Below are 23,880 nucleotides of genomic sequence, written 5' to 3'. Positions count from 1 at the left end.
CTGTATATTCCGGGCACACTCAAATGGGGTTTTAGGAAGAAAACTGGTGGGAGGAGCCTGGTGACTGGGAGGTCGGTTAGGAACTGGAGCTGGGTAGAGAACCAGGAACCGGTGGCAGGAGAGGATGCAATGGGAGGAATGTAGGATTTTGATGGTGGCTTCCAGGTGTAGGGAGTCGGAGTGAATGTGAAAAATGTCTCTGCAGTGCCCGGTGGAGAAGTTCCGCTGCATTCAGCAGGAAGGTTTGGAGTTGTCGACTGTTTGGGAGAGTCGGGCCAGGAAGCCCCTTCCTCACTCCGCACACTTGGGGGAACGTCCAGTCTCCTGGCAGGTGTGCCCTGGAAGCTAGTCATGCTGGCCGTCCCCACTTTGCCCATTTCCCCTGTGAAGTGGAGCCCATCGCTGTTCTGACCGAGAGACCCCGTGGTGTAGTTGTCCACACCGTTCTCCTCTAGGAGGACCACCACTGACAGCTTCGTTCCAGTAGAACCTAGACCTCCCTGGAGTCCAGATTGCGGCCCCTCCTCCCAGTTCCCCTTCGGAGGAGATGGATGCTCCAAGAGGAACAGGGAGGCCTGGCGTGGGGGAAGCTGCGGGCAGAGTGGAGGCAGCCGCGCCCTCGCGCCGCCCTCTCCTGCGCCGGGCTCCCGCCGCAGGCTCCCACCCCCAGCCTGCCGCGGAGCAAGCTTGCCGGAGCGCGCCGGGCCACATCGCGGGGCACGTGGTCCGGGCTCCGGGTGTTGGCGGTTGCCGCCAGGAGGCGGGCACGTGGTAGGGCGGGGGTGTTCCACCTGGCCACGCCGCCAGCCTTCTGAGGGCTGGCCTGGCCCGGGACCGGTGACTGCGGCGGGCGCTCGGTGGTGGGAGCTCTGCGCTCCCGAGGAGAAAAGCCACGCATTTGTCCGCACGGCCGCTGCCGTCGGGGCAGTGGACTCCAGACGCGGGCTGGCACACCTCCACGGTCCCCTGCTCAACTTCGGGCCAGCAGATGCCTTGCCCCACTGGGCACTGGGCTCCGGCACCCAGCACCCACGTCGAGGCGGGCAGGCGGGTGGCGCATGGGCCGGCTCGGACCTCGCGGAGGGAACTTGGGGAAGTCAGAGCCCCGCCCACCGCTCTCTCGGCCCCGCCCTCATCTTGCCATGACCCCGCCCACCGATCCATGGCCACTCCCCTTCCTGCCGGATCCCTCACCGCGGTCACCCGCCTGCCTTCCCCGGGAGCGGAGCCCACTGCTCCTCTCGGCTGCCCCGCCCCACCGGCCTCTCCCGGGCGGGCGGCCCGAAAACCCGGAACGCGGGAGCGCGGCTCCGCCGGGCCCGGGCGGCCTCACTGGGCATGCTCAGTAGCCGGGGCAGGTTTTTTTGGTCGCAAGTAGGAAGCTTTTTGCACTACACCGGAGAGGGGGAGCCACGGAGCCAGCCGCGCCGCCGTGCACCGCCGCCGCGCCCGCCCCAGCCTGGCCCCGCGGCGGGGCGCGATGAGCCCGAGCCCGAGCCGGTCCGCCGGGGAGTGAGCGGAGGGCACGTTGCGCAGCTGCTCCTGCGCACAACCCCGCCGCGGCCGCCGGCCCGCACTGGCAGTGAGTGTGAGAGGCTCGTCAGTGCTGAGCTCCCGGCGCCGGGAGCGGGAGCAGGAAGCGCAGGCCACGCAGGGACCCAACTGAAACAAAGTGTCGGCCGCCCGGCGGCGACGGCGCCTCGCCCCAACCCTGCCCCTCCCGCCTGTCCGCAACTCCGCTGCCCACCATGGCTTCCGAGGAGCTGTACGAGGTACCTCCCCTCCCCCTCCCAGACCCTCGGGCCGCCCCCGCTCGCCGCCCGGGCCCGGCCCGACGGCCCGGCTCTGCCGCCGTCGCCAGCCTCGCCCCCTCCCCCTCCGCGGCCGCAGTTTGCTGGACGGGAAATGTGTGCGAGGGGAGCCCGAGCCACGCTGCCTTGGGGGCCCCGCGGGCGGAGGTGCTCTCCGGAGTTGTCGGGCTCCTGGGGGTGGGGGGGTCCCGGCCGTGGGGAAGTAGCGCTTGCACGAGTGACTTGCTCAGACTGAGTCCAAAGTGTTCTTGGCGAGGGTGATAGGTGTGAAGCCCCCGTTACCGCTTGGCGGGGTCTGTGGGCGTTGCGGGGGTGCTTTTCCTGTCCATTAATAGAGCATTTTGGAGAGGGTTTTGCCTCCGGCTTTGGGAAGGGGGGTTGGTGAGAGGAAGAGTGCAACTGTCTCTCGATTCTGCTGTTGGCCAAAGCAATGCAAAATATCGCACCGAAAATGCTAAACGTTGACCACATGCTTTAATTAGGTTAGCATTGTGGCTAGAGCCAGGAAATTTAAATTTAACGCCGATACACCGTCATTCATTTGCGCCGCAGCCTTGCAAGTGAGAAGGGGCATAATCAGAACTCTTAGTTATGGGCAGTGGTTTTGCCAGCTTCAACTTCAAGTTCTTGAGTTATCAGTCTGGATCTTTAAACATATTTTGTATCCCTCGATGTAACTTTTTGACGTATTTCAAAGTAGACTTCTTGGTAGCACAGAAACTTGGAAGGCTTTCTGTTCTTTTGAATAAGTGATTCTTGTGTTTCATAGATATTTGTAAGTGTATCTTAAGAAACTTAAAACTTCTGGATACTCTGGATTCACCTTTATGATGCGTTTAGGGACCTCAGGTTTAGGGACTTAAGTAAGCGTCTATAACAAGCAGAGTCCCTTCGTCCTTGTGAACGAACCCTTAATAAATACCAGGTGATCCCTTTGAGGTGTCTTCTCTTGTGGGTGTATTATTGCTTTTGGCACAGAATGGAACTCTGTTGCCAACAATGATAGCCTTCTAGCAGCTTTTTGTTGTTTTTTAAAAGCAAGTGTTTGCAAAAGTTCTCAGGAGGAGGCTGCCTTCTGAAGGATTAATGGTAAGGTTGTTGTCTTCCCTTGAATTGTATGTGGTCAGTGTACCTTAGCTAGCACTGAAAATGTTCCATTCTATCAAACCATTTTACACAGTAGCAGTGCCCTACTGTAGTCAAGGTACTGTCTTGGATCATTTGGGCGTGTAAAGGGGAAAATAATCTCCTTGTTCTCAAGATTTCCCTTCTAGGAAGGAAAGTATATGGGGAAGACCCAGAGTAGAGGCTAAGATGCGCAAGGTCTTCCAGGCTAAGACACATGGTTGGGAAAGTACACAGCATGAGGATGTGAGGGGTTTTGGTTTCTCCATTAGATTATTCTGTGATAGTTTAGACTTGAGTATTCACTCTTCATTTTTGTGATCATAAATACATAATCAGTTAACCATTAGTGTTTGGGTGAGGGTAGCACCTTATACATAAGTTGTATCTTATGTGTATAAAAATGATCCTGAAAACAATACATTTACCACTAGTGTATAATGAACTAAATTTAGTTCTTTCTTTGCTTATTCTGTTATCTTCTATTCACTACTTTCTTGGCAGAATTAGTTTATAAGTCACGTTTTATACAATGTTTCTGTTTATTCAGCATGTTTATTGAATGCATGTCCTATGGAGGTTTCATAGGGAGAGATAGGGAGGTATGAGAATGGTTCATGGCCTCCAAGAGCATCTTTTGGGGAAAAAATAGGTATATTGCAAAGGAACAATACAACTGCACAATTGAACTTTTGATTCTGTGTTTTGTTATAGTTTTGAAAAAAAATATAGGAGTGCAGTTGAGGTGATAGTAAATAATATGGTGGGCGTTCAGAATAAGTTTTCAAATTCTCCTTTACTTGTAGGCAACACTATAACTATATTATGATTGAAAGTTGATATTTGAAAGTTCTGCATAGTGGTTGAGAGCCTGGCTTTGGAATCAGAAAACATTGAATTCCAACCCTGTCACCTTGGGTAGTAAATTAACCTTGAAGGCTCAGTTTCCTCATCTGTAAAATTGAGATCAATGCTTATGTCATAGAGCTGTGAAGTTTAAATGAAAAAATATGTAAAGCATACCCCATAATTCCCATTATGGGGACACTCACAGTAAGTGATGGTTATCTTTTATTTGAAGTGATCTAACATGCCTCCCTGAGGCCTGGTTTGTTTTCTAAAGATACAGAATTGTATTTTTTTTTTTAACCAAGACAGTATTTGTGAGTCAGAAATGATACGCAGTTGTAAATGAACACTACATGCTGACAAGCTGTTTGGCAAGGATGCAGAGAGCACTTCAGTAGCCAGGTCCTGGGACATAAGTTGCCCAGTTTTGTCTAGTTCTGCCTAAATCGAAATAGGAGTTTCACATTTGGCTATATGTATTGACCAAAGAGGAAGTTCAAATTTTTGTTTTTTGAAGTAAAGTGATATGGAAAGAGCAGAGGTCTGCAGTAGCTACGTGAACTTGAGCAAGTTACCTGATTGCAAAGCCTTTGTTTTCTCACCTAAAAAGAAATGAGATCTCCAACACTTAGGATGGTGCCTGGTATGTGGTAATAGGTCCATAGTAAATGTTTAAATGGTTATTGTAATTATGCCTTGTGAATAAAAAATATGGGGTCAGAAACTAGATAAGATGGGATGAAGCATCAACCTTCCAAAGTTGGAAGAACTGTTAGTTGAGAAAGAGAATAGATTTACTCCCTGTATCTACAGCAGCTAGGAGTAGGGAAGGCAGATTTTTGACTTACCCATGCTAAGAACTTAATAGCTTTCATAAAAATACAAGCATCCCTTAGATGAGGGGTCCACAAACTTTACGTAAAGGGCCAGATAGTTAATGTTTAGACCTTGCTGGCCATGCTGTCTTTGTTGCAAATACTCAGCTCTGATGCTGTAGTGCAAAAGCAACCATAAACAATACCTAAATGAATGAGCACTGTGCTCGAATAAAACTGTTAATGGTAAAATTCGAATTTCATATCATTTTTGCATGTCATGAAGTACTCCTTTTTAAAAATTACTTAAAAATGTAAAAACCCTTCTTAATCCTTGCGTTCTACCCAAACAAGCAGTGGGCTGGATTTGGATCGTAGTTTTCTGGACCTGTGCTGTATGTAGCTAATCTGTTCTGGAGCTGAGGTTTACCTGCGGTTGGGGCATGTGGAGGGTGGGGTGTGGAGTAATGCAAAGGCTTCCTCTCCAATGCCAGCGTTGGTTTTAGAGCCAGAAGTTTTGGATTCCACTCTTCCCTTCTGTCAATATAGGGAAGGGAATTAGCCGTGTATCTTGTTAAATAACTGTCTATCCTGGATTTATTTCCTCATCAGTAAAATGGGAATGATGACAATTGCTTCAAGGAATTGTGAAGCTTGTATGACGTTAGTATGTAAAAACAGTTTTTAGTTGATAAAATGTTATGTCCAAGTGTTAAGTGGTGACTTTATTGACCTTATTCTAGGAAATAGCTTTATCTTCTTCCATTCTTAATTACAAGAAGAAGAAGAAGAAAAACAAACAAACAAACAAAAAACCTCACCTAATTCGCAAACCCTAAAACCAAACCTGTTTCTCTTTGAGATTTGGGATTTCAAAGTGTCAAGTAAATTGATTATATCACCAAAGAAAACTGAGATCAAGAGGACCTTAATTTAGTGGTCAAATAACCACCCTAAGACTTTGTTCACATGGGACCAAATAAAGAATCAACACTGCAATGACATGGAAGAAGCATTCTCCTTATTTGTGTATCTTAATTCCTTTTTTCTCAGTGGATATGGGGTTTTCCCTCGAGAGCTACTATAATAGCTCATTTAAATTTCAGTGAGATCTCAATGTTCTAGTCTTCGCCTTCTGAGAAAATATTTACCCAACACATGCATGATTCAGTCAATCAAAAATGGAAGTAAGCTTTTAAGAGTGAAATTGTACCTGGCTTATAAAAATGTCTTTAAGTTGATTCGTTTGGAAGGACAATCAGTATTTGGGGGAAAGGGAAGTCTTTTGAGTCTTCTTTCTTTGGGATAAGATTGTCCCTTTCTCCTGTGCATCACAAGGATTTTCTGTACATTCACCAAAAGCACAGTTATAAATAAAATCTGCGTGTGTAGTTCAAATGGAAATCACAAAGATCAAGAGACCTGTGCATGTTGCTTAAGATAAACCAGCATCTGTTGTGTGTGGTGTAGCTGGCTCTTAAAAGATGGAGATCACCAAAATAAAAGGAAAAGTTATTTGACTCCTGAAGTTGATTGAGGATCATTGAAGTCAAATGTGTGTGTATTTTGAAAATGAACACACTATCTTAAATGGGAACTGCTGCTGATACCATTCATTTGCCAAAATGGGCCAGAGACAGTGCCTGTGTTTTTTCTTTGAATTTGTTTTCAGATCTTGTGTCCTACAGTTTTTCTTGTTCTTGCTGTGATAGCTAAGAATCGATGAATTTATCCTTATGCTGTATAATGATTTTAACCACAGACTATATTTTCATGGATTAAAGGAAATACTTTATTCATAGTGTTCTGATTCACAGTTTTGAATATCTGTGATGCACAAAGCCAATATGAGCCAAATTTTTGTGAATGAGGAATAATAGTTTTTATATTGTATGTTTGCAGGTACAACAGCATCATCTGGGGTACTTTTAAAATACAATTCTTCAGCTCAGACCACGAGATTGTAGTTTTCACTGCTTGGTCGGAGACAGGAATGTAGATTTCAAAAAGCTTCTTTCTAAGATGCAGGTAGATTTAGGAGCCTCTGGATTGGTCTGTATTTCTGACACTGGCTACAAGTTGAGGTCAGGAGGGATTGGGCTCTGCCTTTGCCGAAGAGGCCCTCTCAGTGCACCGGGCTAGTCCTTTTTTCAGGCTCTTTGACCACTGCTGGTTATTAACTGAGTCACTCCAGGGAGTATTAAAAACACTGGGTGGTTAGCTAAGGGTGTTGTCATTTCTATTTTCTATCTTCATTGTATGGCATACTTGTCCACCAGATTGTAAGATTGGTGTTTACAATCTGGTGGCATTTTTTTCCTGGTCATTATTTTCCACAGTTCATGTATTGCAATAGTTGCATAATGGTTGAATTACACTTTAATAAAAGTGAATTATAGGAATGACTCCATTCTTGCTTGACTTCTCACTTCGAGGTTCCTCCTTCTCCAAACATGATGCCTAATCTCTGCTGTTCCCTTTACATTTAATTCCTCATCTGAATAGGTAGATCGTTTCAACTCTAGGATGGGGAGAACTCACTTTACTGTTTTCCACACAGACATAATTCTCTTCAGCTTTTTAGCTGACCAAAGCCTTTGGGGATTCATTTTCTCTGAGGAGTCTGAGAACGGTCTTTTGTGTTTTATGAAAATTTGTATAACTACCTGTGAGCATTTTTCTGGGGGAGAGGACCAACACCTTTCATCTGTTTCTCAAAGGGGTCCATGACCCAAAACAAGTACTAGAATTGTTCTTGACACCTTTGAGCTAGATTGATTTGACTTCACCTGCCTTTCATTGACTGCTTTGACATTATTTTTGCCAAACTCAGCTCTGCTCCAGCCAGAGCCTGCGGTAAAACCATATTAAAACCTCACTGATTGGGTTTGGCAGTTCTATGCTATTTCCAGTCTTTAGATGGCTATTGTTGAATTTATACATACATAAAGTCTAAAGTTAATCATTGTTTTAGCTACTTCTGACAATGCAAGGAACTTAGAATCCTTTAACTCTGATCCACCCCTAAACTTACATACTATTATCTTCCAATATTTATTGTCCATGAAAAAAAAAAAAAAAAACCCTCACAGAATAGAACAGTACTATTCCATACAGGTAATATTTGTTTAGATTTACCTATGTCTTTACCAGTTTATTTGATCATCAGTCATATCTCAGAACTTCCTTCTGGGATTTTTTTTTTTTTTTTTTTTTTTTTTTTGACTATCTCAAGCATATCCTTTAGAGATTTCTTCATTGAAGGGTTGTGGGTGGGAAAGTCCCTAATTTTTTTATTATCTGGAAATGTCTTTATTTTGTCCTCATTTTTGAAAAACAGAATTGATTCCAAAAAAATAACTAGTTAATTGGTTATTTCTTTCAGCATTTTGAAGGTAGTCCATTGTCTTTTGGCTTTCCCATTCTTGAGGAGGTTGTTGTCTGTCTAGATATAGTTTACAGGTGGTCTGTCTTCTATCTCTGGTTGTTTTTGAGATCCTCTCTTTGACTTTGGTGTTCTCTAGTTTTATTACATTTGTGGACATTATTATCTTATTAATAAGCTTAGTATGTGTTGTGCTTCTTTTGTGGATTTGTGTCTCATTAGTTCTAAAAAGTTGTTGGCCATTTTATCATCAAATACTGCTGCTCTTTTCTACTCTTCTGGAATTCCAAGTCATCATTTATTAGATCTTCTTATTCTCTCCGCTGTTTCTTACCCTCTCATTTCCATCTCCTTGTTTTTGTTTTGTTTGCATTCTGGCTATTTCCTTGGACCTAATTTCTGGTTCACTAATGAGCTGTGTCTCATCTGGTATTTTGGTCATCCATTGAATTTTTTAATTTCAACAATTAAATTTTTAATTTTGAATATTCTTGGTTCCTGTCTACGCTCCCCTCCAAATCTGTGGATTGCTTTCTTAGTCTTTGGTATTTGTTTGCTTTTATGACTGAATCTTACGGTTGCGTTGGGGGGTTACTGGGGTACTTGGATATTTCCTTGCTTCCTCCTGTAAGTCCAATAAAGTATTAAGAATTATATTTTATTGAAGATCTAGTTTTTTGGTAGTGAGAGTCTCCTTTGGAACTTACTTGCCTTTTTGTGTGTGTGTGTCAGAATCCAAAGAAACCTTACTGATTTGGAATTTATGTTATCATGAATAGGGATAGAGGGCTTGAGCCAACACTAGAGATTTACCTAAAGGTACTGAAAATGTAAATAAAGTATTAACTAGATTTCAAGGGAGCTGTTTATGAAAATGGATATAATAATTATAAAACCAGTGCTTCTGAAGCAAAATATTCAACATCTTTGTTCTACTTGCCTTGGTACATAAGCGTACCTTCTCACTTCTTTACCTGAGGTTGGCCTGGTCAGTTGGTCTGAGCTAGTGAAGCCCTAGTTGCTAGTTCTCTTTGTCCACACCCATCCCTCCCTCTATACCTTTGCGTTGACATTTTCCAGTAACGTGGATTCCTCCCACGTGCCCGCCTCAGTGTTGGTCCTCATTTGGGCCTCCTCAGAAATCCCTCTGGGCAGGAATCCTCCCTTGCAAACTCTGTGTGACTAATTTACTTTTTATTTTGCACTATTATGAATGTGCACTGCTTATGTATTATTCTGTGTAGGTATTAAGTAATATTGTACGTATTATTTTTTCTGGTTGGCTACATGTCTATTTTTTGGTTTATTGCAGTGCCTAATCTGAGGACATGAATGTGGTTTAACCTTTTAAACTGCAGTTACTTTTGCACCAACCTAATACAATGGGATATTACTCGACCATAGAAAAGAATGAAATCTTACCATTTGCAACAATGTGGACCTAGAGGGTATTAATGCTAAGAGAAATAAGTCAGAATGAGAAAGACAAATACCATATGATCTCACTTATTTGTGGGATCTAAAGAACACAATAAACAAAGCAGAATCATAGATACAAGAACAAACTGATGGTTGCCAGAGGAGACGGGAATTGGGGGGCTGGGTGAAAAAGGTGAAGGGATTAAGAAATACAAATTGGTCGTTACAAAATAGTCCCAGGGATGTAAAGAACAGCATAGGGAATATAGTCAGTAATATTGTAATAATTATGTATAGCGCCAGGTGGACACTAGATTTATTGGGGGATCACTTCATAAGTTATATAAATATCTAACCACTATGCTGTACATCAGAAACTAATATAAAATAATATTGAATGTCAACTGTAATTGAAAAAGTAAAAAAAAAATATTAATTACCAAAGAGTTCATAAAAAAAGGGTTTCTAAAAAGTTTTGGCATGTGACAAAGTTAAGTTTATTTTTATGCTATGTTTTCCAAAGTTTTCACCCAACTGTTTCTAACAGCAGAAGAAAGAGAGTAAGTGTCCTCATAAGGAGATAGAGGTGGGAGGGGGGCATTTCAAGCCTGGCTTGTTTTTGAATTATCCTCAATCCTTTGTGAAGTTAACATTGTATTCCATAGAATATTTTTTAGGTTTGATATTAAATGTTTTAAAAGCACCTGCCAGTTAACTCTACTCCATGAATCTTTGGGGGATCAGATTGATGTTTCAGGGAGATGAGCCATGCGTTAGTGTCTTCGTACAGCTCTTCATCTCCTGTTATGTGTGTATTCCCTGGTTTAGGAACAGGGACTTAGCGGGGGGGGGGGGGGGGGGCGGGGGGCGGGGGGGCGGTGAGCTCAGTTGGTTAGAGCACGTGCTCTTTAACAACAAAGTTGCCTGTTTGATTCCTGCATGGGATGGTGGGCTGCGCCCCCTGCAACTAGATTGGAAAAGAAAAAATAGCGACTGGACTTGGAGCTGAGCTGCGCCCTCCACAACTAGATTGAAGGACAACGACTTGACGTGGAGCTCATGGGCCCTGGAGAAACACACTGTCACCCAATCAAAACAAAACAAAACAAAAAACAAGGACTACTGTGTTGCCTTCCATGATGATGCTAGGTAAAGGAAATACTAACTGATAAGGTGATATGTAAATCAGAATATTTGAATTGATACTGAAAACATTGAAAAATTTTAACCATTGAAGTTAAAAGACAGTTATTTTCTATCTAAAGTCATCTTTTTTTTTTAATTTATTGGGGTAACAATTGTTAGTGAAATTACATAGATTTCAGGTGTGTACAATTCTGTATTACATCATCTATAAATCCCATTGTGCGTTCACCACCCAGAGTCAGTTCTCCTTTCCATCACCATATTTTTGATCCCCTTCCCCTCATCTCCTACCTCCCTCACCCCCCTTATCCTCTGGTAACCACTAAACTATTGTCTGTGTCTATGAGTTGGTTTCTCATTTATTTGTCTTGTTCTTTTGCTGTTTTTGGTTTATATACCACATAGTGAAATCATGTGGTTCTCTGCTTTTTTTGTCTAACTTGTTTCACTCAGCATCATACTCTCAAGATCCATCCATGTTGTCACAAATGCTCCTATAGCTCTTCTTACCGCTGAATAGTATTCCATTGTGTATATATAGCACAACTTCTTTATCCATTCATCTATTGAAGGACATTTTGGTTGTTTCCATGTCTTGGCCACCGTAAACAAAGCTTCAGTGAACATTGGAGCACATGTGTCTTTACGTATAAATGTTCTCAGATTTTTTGGGTAGATACCCAGGAGAGGGATTGCTGGGTCATATGGTAATTCTATCGTAATTTTTTGAGGAACCTCCACACTGCCATCCATAACTGCTGCACCAGTCTGCATTCCCATCAACAGTGTGTAAGGGTTCCTTTTTCTCCACAGCCTCTCCAATACTTGTTACTATTTGTCTTGTTGATGAGAGCCATTCTGACTGGGGTGAGGTGATATCTCATTGTGGTTTTGATTTGCATTTCTCTGATGATTAGTGATGTTGAGCTTTTTTTCATATGTCTATTTGCCATTGTATGTCCTCTGCAGAAGTGTTTCTGCAGGTGCTCTGCCCATTTTTCAATTGGGTTGTTTGTTTTTTGTGGTTGAGTTTCATGAGTTCCTTGTATATTTTGGATATTAGCCTCTTATCGGAGGCACTGTTTGCAAAAATCTTCTATTCAGTTGGTTGCCTCTTATTTTGTCGATGGTTTCTTTTGCTGTGCAGAAGCTTTTAAGTTTCATATAGTCCCATTCGTTTATTTTAGCTTTTACTTCCATTGCCTTTGGAGTCAAATTCATAAAATGCTCTTTGAACCCAAGGTCTATAAGTTTAGTACCTATGTTTTTTCTTCTATACAGTTTATTGTGTCGGGCCTTATGCTTAAGTCTTTGATCCATTTTGAATTAACTTTGGTACATTGTGACAAATAGCAATCTAGTTTCATTCTTTTGCATGTGACTATCCAATTCTCCCAGCACCATTTATTGAAGAGGCTGTCTTTCCTCTATTGTATGTTTTTAGCTTCTTTGTCAAAAATTATCTGTCCATATTTATGTGGTTTTATTTCTGGGTTCTCAATTCTATTCCATTGGTCTATGTGTCTGTTATTCTGCCAGTACCATGCTGTTTTGATTATTGTAGGCCTGTAGTACAAGCTAAAGTCAGGGAGTGTGATACCTCCAGTATTGTTCTTTTTTCTTAAGAATGCTTTGGCTATTCGGGGTCTTTTGTGGTTCCAAACAAATCTGAAGATTTTTTGTTCTATTTCTTTAAAAAATGCCATTGGGATTTTGATGGGAATTGTATTAAATCTGTATATTGCTTTGGGTAATATGGCCATTTTAACTATGTTGATTCTTCTACTTCATGAGCACGGAATGTCTTTCCATTTCTTTGTGTCTTCTTCAATCTCTTTCAAAAATGTCTTATAGTTTTCAGCATATAGGTCTTTCACATCCTTGGTTAAGTTTATTCCTAGGTATTTTATTCTTTTTGCTGCAATTGCAAAAGGAATTGTTTTTTGTATTTCTTTTTCTGAGATTTCATTGTTAGTATATAGGAATGCAATGGACTTTGTACGTTGATTTTGTAGCCAGCAACTTTACTGTATTGGTTGATTCTTTCTAACAGCTTTTTGGTGGAGTGTTTAGGGTTTTCTATATATAGCATCATGTCAGCTGCAAAGAGTGACAGTTTAACTTCTTCATTCCCAATTTGGATGCCTTTTATTTCTTTCTCTTGCCTGAGTGCTCTGGCGAGGACTTCCAACACTATGTTGCAAAGCAGAGGTATAGGGACAGCCCTGTCGTGTTCCTGAATGTAGAGCAAAGGGCGTCAGTATTTCACCATCTTTGTCTTGTTATCTTTTTCACCCTGGAGTCTGTTTCATCTGATATCAGTATGGATACACCTGATTTTCTCTGGGTACCATGTGCTTGGAGTGTCAATTTCCACCCTTTCACTTTGAGTCGATGCTTGTCCTTGTAGCTGTCTCTTGGAGACAACAAGCATAAGGTTGGGTTTAGTTTTTTGCTCCAATCTGCTACTCTGTGCCTTTTTATTGGTGAGTTCAGTCCATTTACATTTAGGGTGATTATTGATATGTGAGGATTTCCTGTCATTCTATCTTTAGTTTTCTGGTAAGGCTGTGTCTCCATTGTTTCTTTGCCTTTTAGTTGTTGTCTGTTATTTCTGTGTGGTGGTATTCTATGATGTTTCCCTCTGTTTCTTCTTTTATTACAGTATGTATTTCAGTTCTGGATTTTTTTTGAGTGGTTACCCTTAAGTTTATGTAAAAGAAAGTTTGATATTTAGAGTATTCCATTTTCTTCAGCACGCTTACTTTCTCCATTCCCATATTCCGGTTCAGGCCTTTACTCTCCCCCTTTTTGAGTTTTGGTTGCCACAAATTGTCCCTGTTGATGGTGGTCGAATAGCCTCCTTTAGTATTTCTTGCAGTGCAGGTCGTGTATTAGAAACTTCCCTCAGCTTCTGTATGTCTGGAAAGGTCTTTATTCCTCCTTTGTGTCTAAAGGATATCTTTGCTGGATATATTATTCTTGGCTCATGATTTCTCTCTTTCAATAGTTTGAATATTTGGTTCCACTCCCTCCTGGCTTGTAGAGTTTCTGCTGAAAAATCTGATGATAATCTAATGGGCTTTCCTTTGTAGGTTACCGTCTTCTTTTCCCTGGCTCCCTTGAGGATTCTTTCTTTGTTGTTGATTTTAGACAGGTTCAATACAATGTGCCTTGGAGAAGGCCTGTTGGGATTGAGGTAATTGGGTGTTCTATTTTCTTCTTGGATTCGAGGGTCCAGTTCTGTCCACAAGTTTGGGAAGTCCTCATTGATAATTTGTTTGAATATATTCTCTGTTCCCTTGTCTCTTTCTTCTCCTTCTGGTATGCCCATTATTCTTATATTGCTCTTTCTGATGGAGTCAGAAAGTTCTTGTAGAGTTCTTTCATTTCTTTAAGTCTCAAGTCTCTTCTTCCATCTGTATGATTTCCACGTTTCTATCTTCGATGTCACTGATTCTTTCTTACATCTGGTCAACTGCTACCTAAGCTGGCTATTTCATTCTTAATTTGCTCTATTGAGTTCTTAATAATCTGCAGAAATTCTATTTGGTTCTTTTTTAAAATTTCAATCTCTTTCATAAAATGCTCGTGTTGTTCTTTGATTGTGTTTCTGAGTTCATTAAACTGCCTTTTGTGTTTTCTTGCATCTCGTTGAATTTTTTCAGAACTGCAATCCTGAATTCTCTGTCATTTAAGTCACATATTTCCATATCTTTAAGTTCCTTTTCTGGAGACTTTTCACTTTCTGAGCTGTCTTGTTCCATTGGTTATTCATGGCAATTACTGATTTATTATTTCTCTTCCTAGACATTTAGAGGAGTGGCTTCTGCAACAGGTTGATAGGAAGAGGTCTTTCTTTTGTTTTCCAGTACTTGTTGGTAGAATGTTTTATTTTCTCTCCGACTGCAGCCCTTTTTTTTTTCTCTCACATGGTAGTGCTATGTTTTCTCTGCACCATTCCAGCTTCTCACACAATGTGGGGATTTCCTGGGAGACGGACTTCTCCTCTGTTAATAGTTCGCCTGGGTCACAGGGCGCAGTGTCCGTGTGGGTATGCTGAGAGCTTTTGAAGTTCCAAAGCTCTTCCTGCACCAGATTCAGAGCCCGTATGTTTCAGCAGTTCTGTTTACTCCTACAGGGATCCACCCAGATAGGTGGGGCCAGGGGCGGGGTGAGTTGTGAGAGGTGGCCCAGAGCAATGGCAGCGACCACCACCACAGCTGGTCCTGCTTCCACAGCTCCCTCCCCTTTGCTGGAACTAATTCGGCTGCAAATCTGTGTCTGCGGTCCACAGTTCTCAGAACAGCAAATATTCTGTTCTTTTGATCTGACACTGCTACTGTTCCGCTTCTAGCACCGGGCAGGTGGGGGCGGGGCGAGTTCTGGGAGGGGAGGGAGGGGGCAGCTAGTCTCAGTGCCTAAGGCTCCGTTCTCTGCTCGGCAGTGAGGGCTTAAACCACCGTTTTCATCCTTCTTCCCTCAGTCTTTTCTCCGAGGTCTCTGCCGTCAGCGTTGGGTTCAGCCGTGTTATATGCTGCCCCCTCAGCCCTGTGGAGCCCTGGCGGAGCCCTAGCAGTCCGAGTTCTTCCCTCTCCCGCAGCTGCGGTAGCTCCGGGAAGCAGCGAGCTCGGCGCACTGAGCTAGGTCTGCATCCTGCGCCCGCGCGTCTCCGTCTCCGCGCACTTCTCCCTTCCCTCCTCCTCCCTCCACTCACGCGAATCTCCCACCTGTAGGTGATTTCAGTCGGTAGTGGGCCTCTTCGTCTTGCCTGTCTGCTGTGCAGGGAGTCCTTTGTGGAGTTATTGTTGTTCGATTAGTTGTAAATTCCAGGGGAGCTTTACAGAGGCTCACCTCACGCCGCCATGTTGATCCGGATGTAAAGTCTTCTTAATGCTGAGTGTTCAAGAGAAAGTGCACTGGCTGTTTTTATCTCAAGTCTGCCCGCTGATTATCTACTAAAAGAGCAACAGTGCTGTTCCTTGGCCAGGCCTGGGAGCATTTGTAGGGTCCCTATTGGAATGGGGGCCTGTCTGCTTCATAACTCCTCCTTGCGCATGGGCTAGGCCAAAGCCCCCTTAGAAATCTTCCTGTCTTTTAGGGCGTCTTTGTCCTTCACCTCTTCTCCCTGCTGAATTTTCTTGTTCCCATGTCTAGCTCTTTTCATCCCTCTCTGCCAGGTCCCCTTTGAGTCGAGTCGTCATTCACACCGTTTTGACTCTTAACCCAGGTTCTGTACTTGCTTGTTGCCTTGTTCAAAGCCTCTGGCCTGGGAAGTAGGGGTCTGACTACCCACTTTTGCTTACCTTGCTTTTTATCTGGGCAGCCCAAAGGAAATCCTCTCCTGTTTTATATCTCAGACACCCGACTCTCGTCGAGTCAATTCTCCAGCTCTGGGCCAGCACAGCAGGCCCTCCAGTGTTAGTCCTCTGACTTCTCTCTTGTATGCAGAACAAGCTTTTGAGCTTTAAAGGTAAATGATTATTTTATTGTTTTTTAAGGATAGAGGTGTGTGTGTGTTCAGGTGCTATCTAGAATATTATTTGTAGTGCTGTCCTTTGGAGTGCACATGAGTAAAATTTCCTCCAGAATTCTTAATCGCCATCGTTTAGTACCACTAGCTTCAGCTCATAAATGAGCTTTTTGAGAATATCTTGATTGAATTGATAGATGCATATCTAAAGGTGTATTCCTTGGGGAAACAACCCTTCCTCAGTAGCTCTCATTTGGGACTGCTTAAAAATGATGAAGTTTCAAAGATTATGTAGAATTAATTTAAAAGACTGTGGAAATGAGATCTTTTCAAAGTCTGCCTGTACACCTTGGCAGGAGGAAGTTGTGTTAAGACTGGACACAATCAGCTTGCCCAGGAACCTGATCAATATCAACCGAAAAGAGATTGTGGTCATGAGTCGGTGACTTTACAGCAATGCCACCCTCCCATGTGTGTCGAGATGAGGCCTCAGAGAGAAAAGGAGGAAAAAGACCACAACCATGTGGTGGGGGTTGGGGGAAGGATTGTTCTAAAAATTAAATCTCTTATAGGCTTAATCCCACTAAAAGAAAGTGAAAACCTTAGGGTTCTTGTCTTGGCTAAATTCTTCTGTTGCAGTAGAGGGACCTGCCTTGGAGTTTGGGAAACCATTTAAAAAGCTTTTCCTGTAGTGGAACAGGTCTGCCCTTGAGGAAGAGTGCTTCCCTTAGAGTTCGAGAAGGAAACATTGGAGCAAGTAAGGGCATTAATGTGACTTAGGCTCAAAAGATGGGTCTGAGGACTCTGATTTTGCCTCTGAAGCAGTAGGCAAAAGATGGGACTGAATGCCCGTTGTATTCCCGAGTGCCTGATTTTGCCTGGTATGTGGGGTGGGAACTAAAAGTAAGATAGAGATTCCCATCCTTGTGTTTTACCACCACCTTCCACCACTCAATAGCGTGGCCTGCGTTTCTGTGGAATCTATCTGCATACCTAACAGGGAGCATCCACTTGTCAGGACCACCGCTGACTATCTGCTCTGCTCCCCTGGGAGGAGGGACGTCCTCCATTAAATCGGGAGGAACTGCTTCTTGCAGGTGATGTGAGGTGGGCTAGAGCCTTCATGTTCTCTGAAGCCCCATGGGGTCCAAGCAGAAATAAAGGCCTGCTTCTTCTTTGTTACAGGAATAGCAGAGCAGTTGGTACTGCTAGAAGCTGTTTCAGTTTTCTGTTGTGCTTCTCTCCCTAATAGAATCCCAGAAAGGGGAACGATCTAGGGGACAGACCTGGCTGTGCACTTAATCGGCTGCCCAGAAGGCTTTGCTGCTGGACCAGCTACATTTCTGGTTCCCCAGTCCTGGCAAGCTTCCCCTCTCCAGGCATCTCTCTCAGTCCCAGGCGACAGGAACTCCAGTGATTCAAACTAAAGCAGCTACTTACTACCTGAGTAGAAAGAATGGCTTAAGAGCCATATGCAGTTGTTTATCAGCTTGTGACGGGAGGTGTGTACCAGAAACTCCTGGGACTGAAAAATTATAAGATGAGTTATTGAACAGAGTAGTTCTTTTGTTTTCTCTAGCTTTCTTGTGTTTTTGACTTTTTCTCACTCTGGGTCGAGGGAAATGAGATTGAGTGTTGCTGTATTTTCCATCTACTTGGTCTCTCCTCTGTCACACTTCTCACCCCGCCCCATTTTAGAGCCCTACCCCTGCTGTACTTCATATAATACGAAATTAAACTATTCAGGAAAGTTTTGTTTCCTGTTCTTTATGAAAAAAATCAGGTGAAGTATAGAATCCTTACGTCTTTCTAAAATCAACTTTCAAACTAAGCTAAGGTAGTCTTTGTTTTCGCCCCTCCGTCCTTTTCCCTGTGTTTGTTTGTCCTTAGTAGAAAATAGATTTCTCACTCCTGCTTTTACATCATTATCAGTTTAGGATGGGTCACCCCGTCAGGTTCTTACTTGTCTATTATGTGTAAGACATCAATAATGATACAAAAAAGCAAGAAACATATTGAAATATTTACTTTTCTCCCTCGTTATCTATTTTGGATATAGCAATAAGCTATTTAGTAAACATCGTTAAATTGTTTATGTGTTGGTTAAATGTGGTATTTGAAAGCTTTCTTGAAAAGAGTTTATAAGTAATACTGATGAAACCTTTTAAACGTGAAGTCCTTAAATTAAAAAAATATTTTGAACAAATTTTAATGAGCAAATAATAACATGACAATACTAAGTATACGTAGATGACCTTTTGCATGCTATATAAAAGCTTCTCAGAGTTCAGCAGGCATTACCTCTGTGGTTTAGGGTTTATCTTAAGGAGATGTTATTGTTCTATAAAACACATGGAATCGTCCCTGGGTATTTGTGGGGATTGGTTCCAGGAAACCTCCCACCAATACAGACACCAAAAGCCAGGGATGCTTAAGTCCCTCATACAAAATGGCTCAGTGTATGCATGCAACCTGTGCATATCCTCTGGTACACTATAAAGCATCTCTAGAGCACTTATGATATTAATACAGTATAAGTGCTATGTAAATAATTGTATTGTTTAGGGAATAATAACAAGAAAAGTCTTCAGATTCAGTACATAAGCAACCAACAACCATCCTAGGCGCCTAACTACGTAGTACGTGTCAGCAATAATGTAACTTCTACAACAGTATTTTTGATCCATGGTTGGTTGAATTTCTGGATGTGGATCCGGTTGATACAGAGAGCTGACTATACTAACAACTTAACCAAAAAAAACCCCACTCATTTTTCTTTCCACAAGGACTAGCAAGCATTATAAGGGTTTCTTAAACCTTAAGCTCTTTGTAGCGTAAGTGAACAGGTGATAGTAGTTCCATTGTAAAAGATAAACAGGACCCCAATCAGCATTCTAATCTGCCCTGTCTCCCATGTTGGCCATATTTGGGGTCATGGAGCAGAACGTAGAGGAGATGTGACTGAAGCAATGACTTTGTCTAATGTAGCTTGTGGAAGCAGAATAGGAAGGTTCAGCTAATTACCTGAATTTCAAAGGTAGGTTTCCTGTGCACAGTAGCGTGGAAATCTTTTGTGTGGGCCTAAAAATGAGTGACTATAATGGTAGAAAAATGAATAAACTTTGTATAAGATAAAGCAGATTTGCAAGGAGAATGAACTTAATGCATCATCATGGGTAGCAATTTTTGTCTTCAAAGATTTTAAGTTAAACGGGTATCTATAATGAAGTACAAAACATTGATGAAAACAGAAAAGATCAGAGATTCCATTTGTCCAAAATTTTGTCCAAAGAAAATAAGCAAGTGCTCACTTTGGAAGAAAATTAGTAAGTTTCCACAAAGATGATAACTATAATGATGATTTAACATTTGTTATGATTTTTTTTAAAATAAAGTAACGTTTGGAGAATATATTAAAGGAAGACACGTCCAATATATACATTAAAAGACTCATGTACAGTGACAAGCATTAACATTCTTAAACACCAAGAAAACATCAACGTTAGATAAATCAGCATGTCAGTTTTATCACTAATAGCATTGTTCATTGTATAATTGATTCCATAGGGTCAAATAGATTTAGTTAGTATTGGAAATGAGAATCAATGAGATGCAGAGGAAACAAACCTGGGGCCTAGTGATGGGTTTTTTTATTAGGACACTTCATTGTTTGTGTGAGAAACCACTTTGGATTTACAACATACCAATTTAACTCACTAGACTTACAGTTATGAATTATTTTAGTTCATTCTAAAATTCATTTCTCCCTTACGGAGTGAAGATTTGGCACCATGGAAGATAGTCAAAAAACTGAGGGCAATCCTTAAAGAGGAGAAGGTTCTGAGAATGTTTTGTGTTGTCAACAGCCTCTTTGAAATAAGAGCTTGGCCTTTAAAGGTCAAGCTACTACTTGAAGCAAATGACGTTCAGATGACCAGGTAGTCTGGTCCTTTGAATTTCCAGAATTATTTACATAATCTCATCACCTTACTTGTGGTTTGTATGTAAAGGCTCTATGTGTGTTCACTGAGGAACGAAGGTGGAAATCAAAGAAGAAAGAAAAAAAATTATCCTAGCTCTACTACCCCAGATTACTCCAAACCTTCGAGGGCCATTCATTCCAGACATCTCTGTGCATAGGTACAGATAGAAAATGGATGCATATAAATAACAGTTTAGAAGTATATACATGCTATTTAAGAGAAGACAACAGGATGTTAACGTTAAGGAATTGTAGGATTTGATATGAAAACATTTTTATTTCATTGATCCATTTTTCTTTTGCCTTTTTCTTGGAGTTTCTTGTAATGGATGCTAATCTTTGTTTTGTAGCTTGCAAATAGCTTCTCACTGGTGTGTGTGTGTGTGTGTGTGTGTGTGTGTGTGTAAACCCGATCCATATAACGTGTTGATAAGCAACACTTATGGAGGGCTCTTGAGCTTTAGCTGGGGCTGTAGTCAGTTTCTCCAGGCCACGCGCACGCAGGTCACGCGCACGCAGGTCACGCGCATGCAGGTCAGGTACACGCAGGTCACGCGTACGCAAGTCACGCGCACGCAGATCCCGTCTGTCCTGTCCCCAGTCTCGCGATCATGAGTACGGCTGCGTAGCGATCCCAGCCTGCACCGCGGCCTCCCGGTTTTGCCACAGTCACGGTGACTCCACGATCTGCTTTCTCGGCTCCATTTTGACTGCTCAACTATACGTCCTGTCTGGTGACTTGCGTCTGCATTCTTCATTACAGTTTTTAAAATCTGTAATATATAGTTGACCCTCAATTGAACAACAGGGGTTTTGAAACTGTGCGGGCCAACTTACAGGCGGATTATTTTTTTCGGTAAGTACAGTAGGCCCTTCCGATTGCCTGGTTTCACAGCTGCAGATTCATCCAGCTGCGGATCGAAGAGTATTTTCGCATTACCAGCTGGCGATCGAAAAATACTGTTTTCCATCCAGTACTGTTTTTTATTCCCGGTCGGTTGAATCCTTGGATGCGAAGGGCCGACCATAGTTAAGTTCTGGGGGAGTTAAAAAGTTACCTGTGGATTTTGGGGGTAGCAACTCTAACACCTAGAGTTATTCAAGGGTCAAGTGTAGTTACATATTTCATCTGCTAAATTTACGAAGTTTTACATTTTAATGTAGTCAAATTTATTTTCCTCATTTTGTTTCTTGTTTAGGGAATCCTTCCTACTCCAAGATCAGTGTCTTCTTTCTTTTCATCTAAAAGTTTTGCCTTTTACGGTATGAACTCTAATCCAGCTACAGTTTGTTTGTTTTGTATATGGTGTAAAGTTGGGGCCTGATTTCTTTTTTAAATGTGGATAATCTGTTTTCACCATTTATTAAGTAGTCTTTCCCCCACTTATTTGCCACCTCTGCCATATATGAAGTTTCCATTTATGTGTGGGTCAGTTTCTACCTGTTTTTTGTTGTTGTTGTTTTAAATTTAAGGGAGGCGCAGCTCACAGCAGCCCATGCCCAGATGGACCCGGCAACCCTGGTGTAAACCGGCCACCCCCAGGGTCAGTTTCTTCTGATGGTGTTTGTCTTGATCAAGCCACATTGTTGTAACTGGCATGGCTTTGTAATACATTTTGTAAACTTGCCCTACCTGATACCTTTATCTTGTTCTCTTTTTCTAAAAATTTTTCAGATCTTGGTGGTGTGCTCTTCCATGTCCGCATTTGGAATCATCTTGTTGCATTACACAATAACTCAATCACGTTGGGGTTGGGATGCATGCTGCAGTGCGTTCAGGGATTGATTTGTGGCATTGGAGATACAGCAATGCACCAAACAGATAAAAAGTCCCTGCCGCAAGGAGCTTGTTTTCTAGTGGTGGCAGCAGGCCAATTAGGATACAGCTAGTAGCTTGGGGTTTGTGTCATTTTTTATGTAAGTTGTCAGAAAAAGCCGCCTGGATAAGGTGACATTTGAAACTTGAAAGCAAAGGAATGCCTCCTGAGGGTGTTGGCGAATATGAGCAGCAGCAAGGAGGCCAGTGTGTCTAGAGGTGGAGGGAGACACTGGAAGATGAGATTAGGGTGGCAGAGGGGTCCTTGTAGGCCCTTTGTATGCGTGCTCAGTACTTTGAGTTTTATTTTCGGTAAGATTGGACACCACTGGAAGAATAATGTAGTCAAATTGAAAAGTTTAAAAAGTTGTGCTGCATATATTTGGGGAAGAAACTTTAGGGGGGGGGGCCAAGAAGGAAATGGGGACTGATTGGAAGGCCGGCAGAAAATGATGGTAGTTTGAAACCTGGGTGGCATTGTGATGGAGGTAGTGAGGAGTGATTTGATTGCCTTTGGGGTATATAATAAAGGTGAAGCTGAGCAGGATTTACTAATGGATTGGGTATTGGGTCTGAGGGAATGAGCAGCAATGGAAAGAACCCAGGGTTTTTAGGGTTGAGTAACTGGAAAGCTGGATTTGCCATTTATCCAGCTAGGTGTTACTGCTTCAGGGGCTGGTTTGGTTTTATTTCAGGGGAGGGATCGTAGGTAGATAAATAGGGGTTGGATTTGAGACATGTTAAGCTTGAGATGCGTTTTAGACATCCACGTGGAGGTGTTGAACAACAGCAGGCTATATACGGTTATGTTTAGGGCATGTGCTTAGGCTGGAGATAATTTTGGGAGACAATCAGTATATACATGGTTTTTAAAGCGATGAGAGAATTAAATCATCCAGGGACTACGTATAGGGAGAGAGAAGATGTAAAGATTGAATCTTGGGGGCACGCTTAGATAGAAGTTAGGGAAGATAAAGACACAGTAAAGGAGACTAAGAGATGTGGTCAGAAAAGTAGGAGAAACGAGATAGTGATGCCCTGGAAGCCAGGTGAAGAAATTCTCAAGAAGTGGGGAATGGTCCACTGTTCTGTGCTATTGCTGAGGACTGAGAATTGACTATTAGATTTGGCAGCACAGAGGCCACTTGGCAGCAGCTGTTTTGATGGAATACTGGTGACTAGAGCGGGGCACTGACTCCTGAGAGAATGGGAAAAGAGGAACTGGAGGCGATGATTGTATGCAACTAGCAAGACCAGTGCTGTGGAAAGGGAAGCAGACAGGCGAGGTAGGCTTCAGAGTTTGTTTGCTTTAAGATAGGAGAAATTACAGTATGTTGTGTGATGATGGTAAAGAGCTATGGGAAGGGGAAATTAATGAATCAGGAGAGGGAGGGAGGGCTGTAGCTGAAATGATTTATCCAAGCTGGCGAGAGGGAATCGCATTTAAGATCATGGAGAAGTGTTCTCCTACTCATGTCTCCCTCTCTCTTCCTCTCTTTCACCCCACCCCCTGTTTTGGTCCTTCAAGTAATGAACTTTCTGAAAGTTTTGCACGTGTCTTAGATTTATTCCTAGACACTATAGTTTTTTGTTGCTCTTGTTAATGGAATTTCTTTAAATTTATGTTTTCTAATTGATTAATACTTGTGCATGGAAAGGCTATTTATGTCTGATTGTTATATCTAGCAACCTTGCTGAACTATCTTGTTATTTGAAAATTTGTGGATTCTTCTAGATTTATATATAGACATATCTTGTGCAGATAGAGATAATTATATATATTTTTAACTCTTACCCATTCATTTTCTTTTTTATTACATTGGCTGGGACCATCCATTATGATGTTGAATGTAAGTTATAACAACAGCCGTTCTTGTTTTATTTCTAATTCGAAAAGTTCCATAAAATTTTACTATTAAGTAAAACCTATAGATATTTGCTAGATACATTGAAAAACCTGGGTAAAGTTTGTTTTTTTATTTTTGGCTTGTGAGGAGTTTTTAAATCATGAAACGTTATTGAATTGTACTGCATGTGTGTTTTGCATTTATTAGTGTAA

General features: G+C 42.3%; 1 protein-coding gene across 2 annotated transcripts in view; it reads left to right on the top strand.

Annotated features, from left to right (window-relative positions):
* The first annotated feature begins 1,338 nt into the window (after positions 1 to 1,338).
* The window catches only part of CDYL (chromodomain Y like), a 187,702-nt gene continuing 165,160 nt past the window's right edge, over positions 1,339 to 23,880 (top strand). Inside the window, exon 1 of one of the 2 annotated variants that reach the window (XM_088791397.1) lies at positions 1,339 to 1,772. In XM_088791397.1, coding sequence (XP_088647523.1) covers positions 1,749 to 1,772 — 24 coding nt within the window. In that variant the 5' untranslated portion in view covers positions 1,339 to 1,748. The remainder of the gene's footprint in view (positions 1,773 to 23,880) is intronic. The other variant, XM_019710855.3, reaches the window with a different exon arrangement.

The sequence above is a fragment of the Rhinolophus sinicus genome, chromosome 14 (genome assembly GCF_057876585.1).
Source record: "Rhinolophus sinicus isolate RSI-liver-muscle chromosome 14, RSI-T2T, whole genome shotgun sequence".
In the NCBI taxonomy this organism is placed as follows: Eukaryota; Metazoa; Chordata; class Mammalia; order Chiroptera; family Rhinolophidae; genus Rhinolophus; species Rhinolophus sinicus.
The sequence above is the reverse complement of the archived record's forward strand: the minus strand, read 5'-3'. Positions and strand labels throughout refer to the sequence as shown.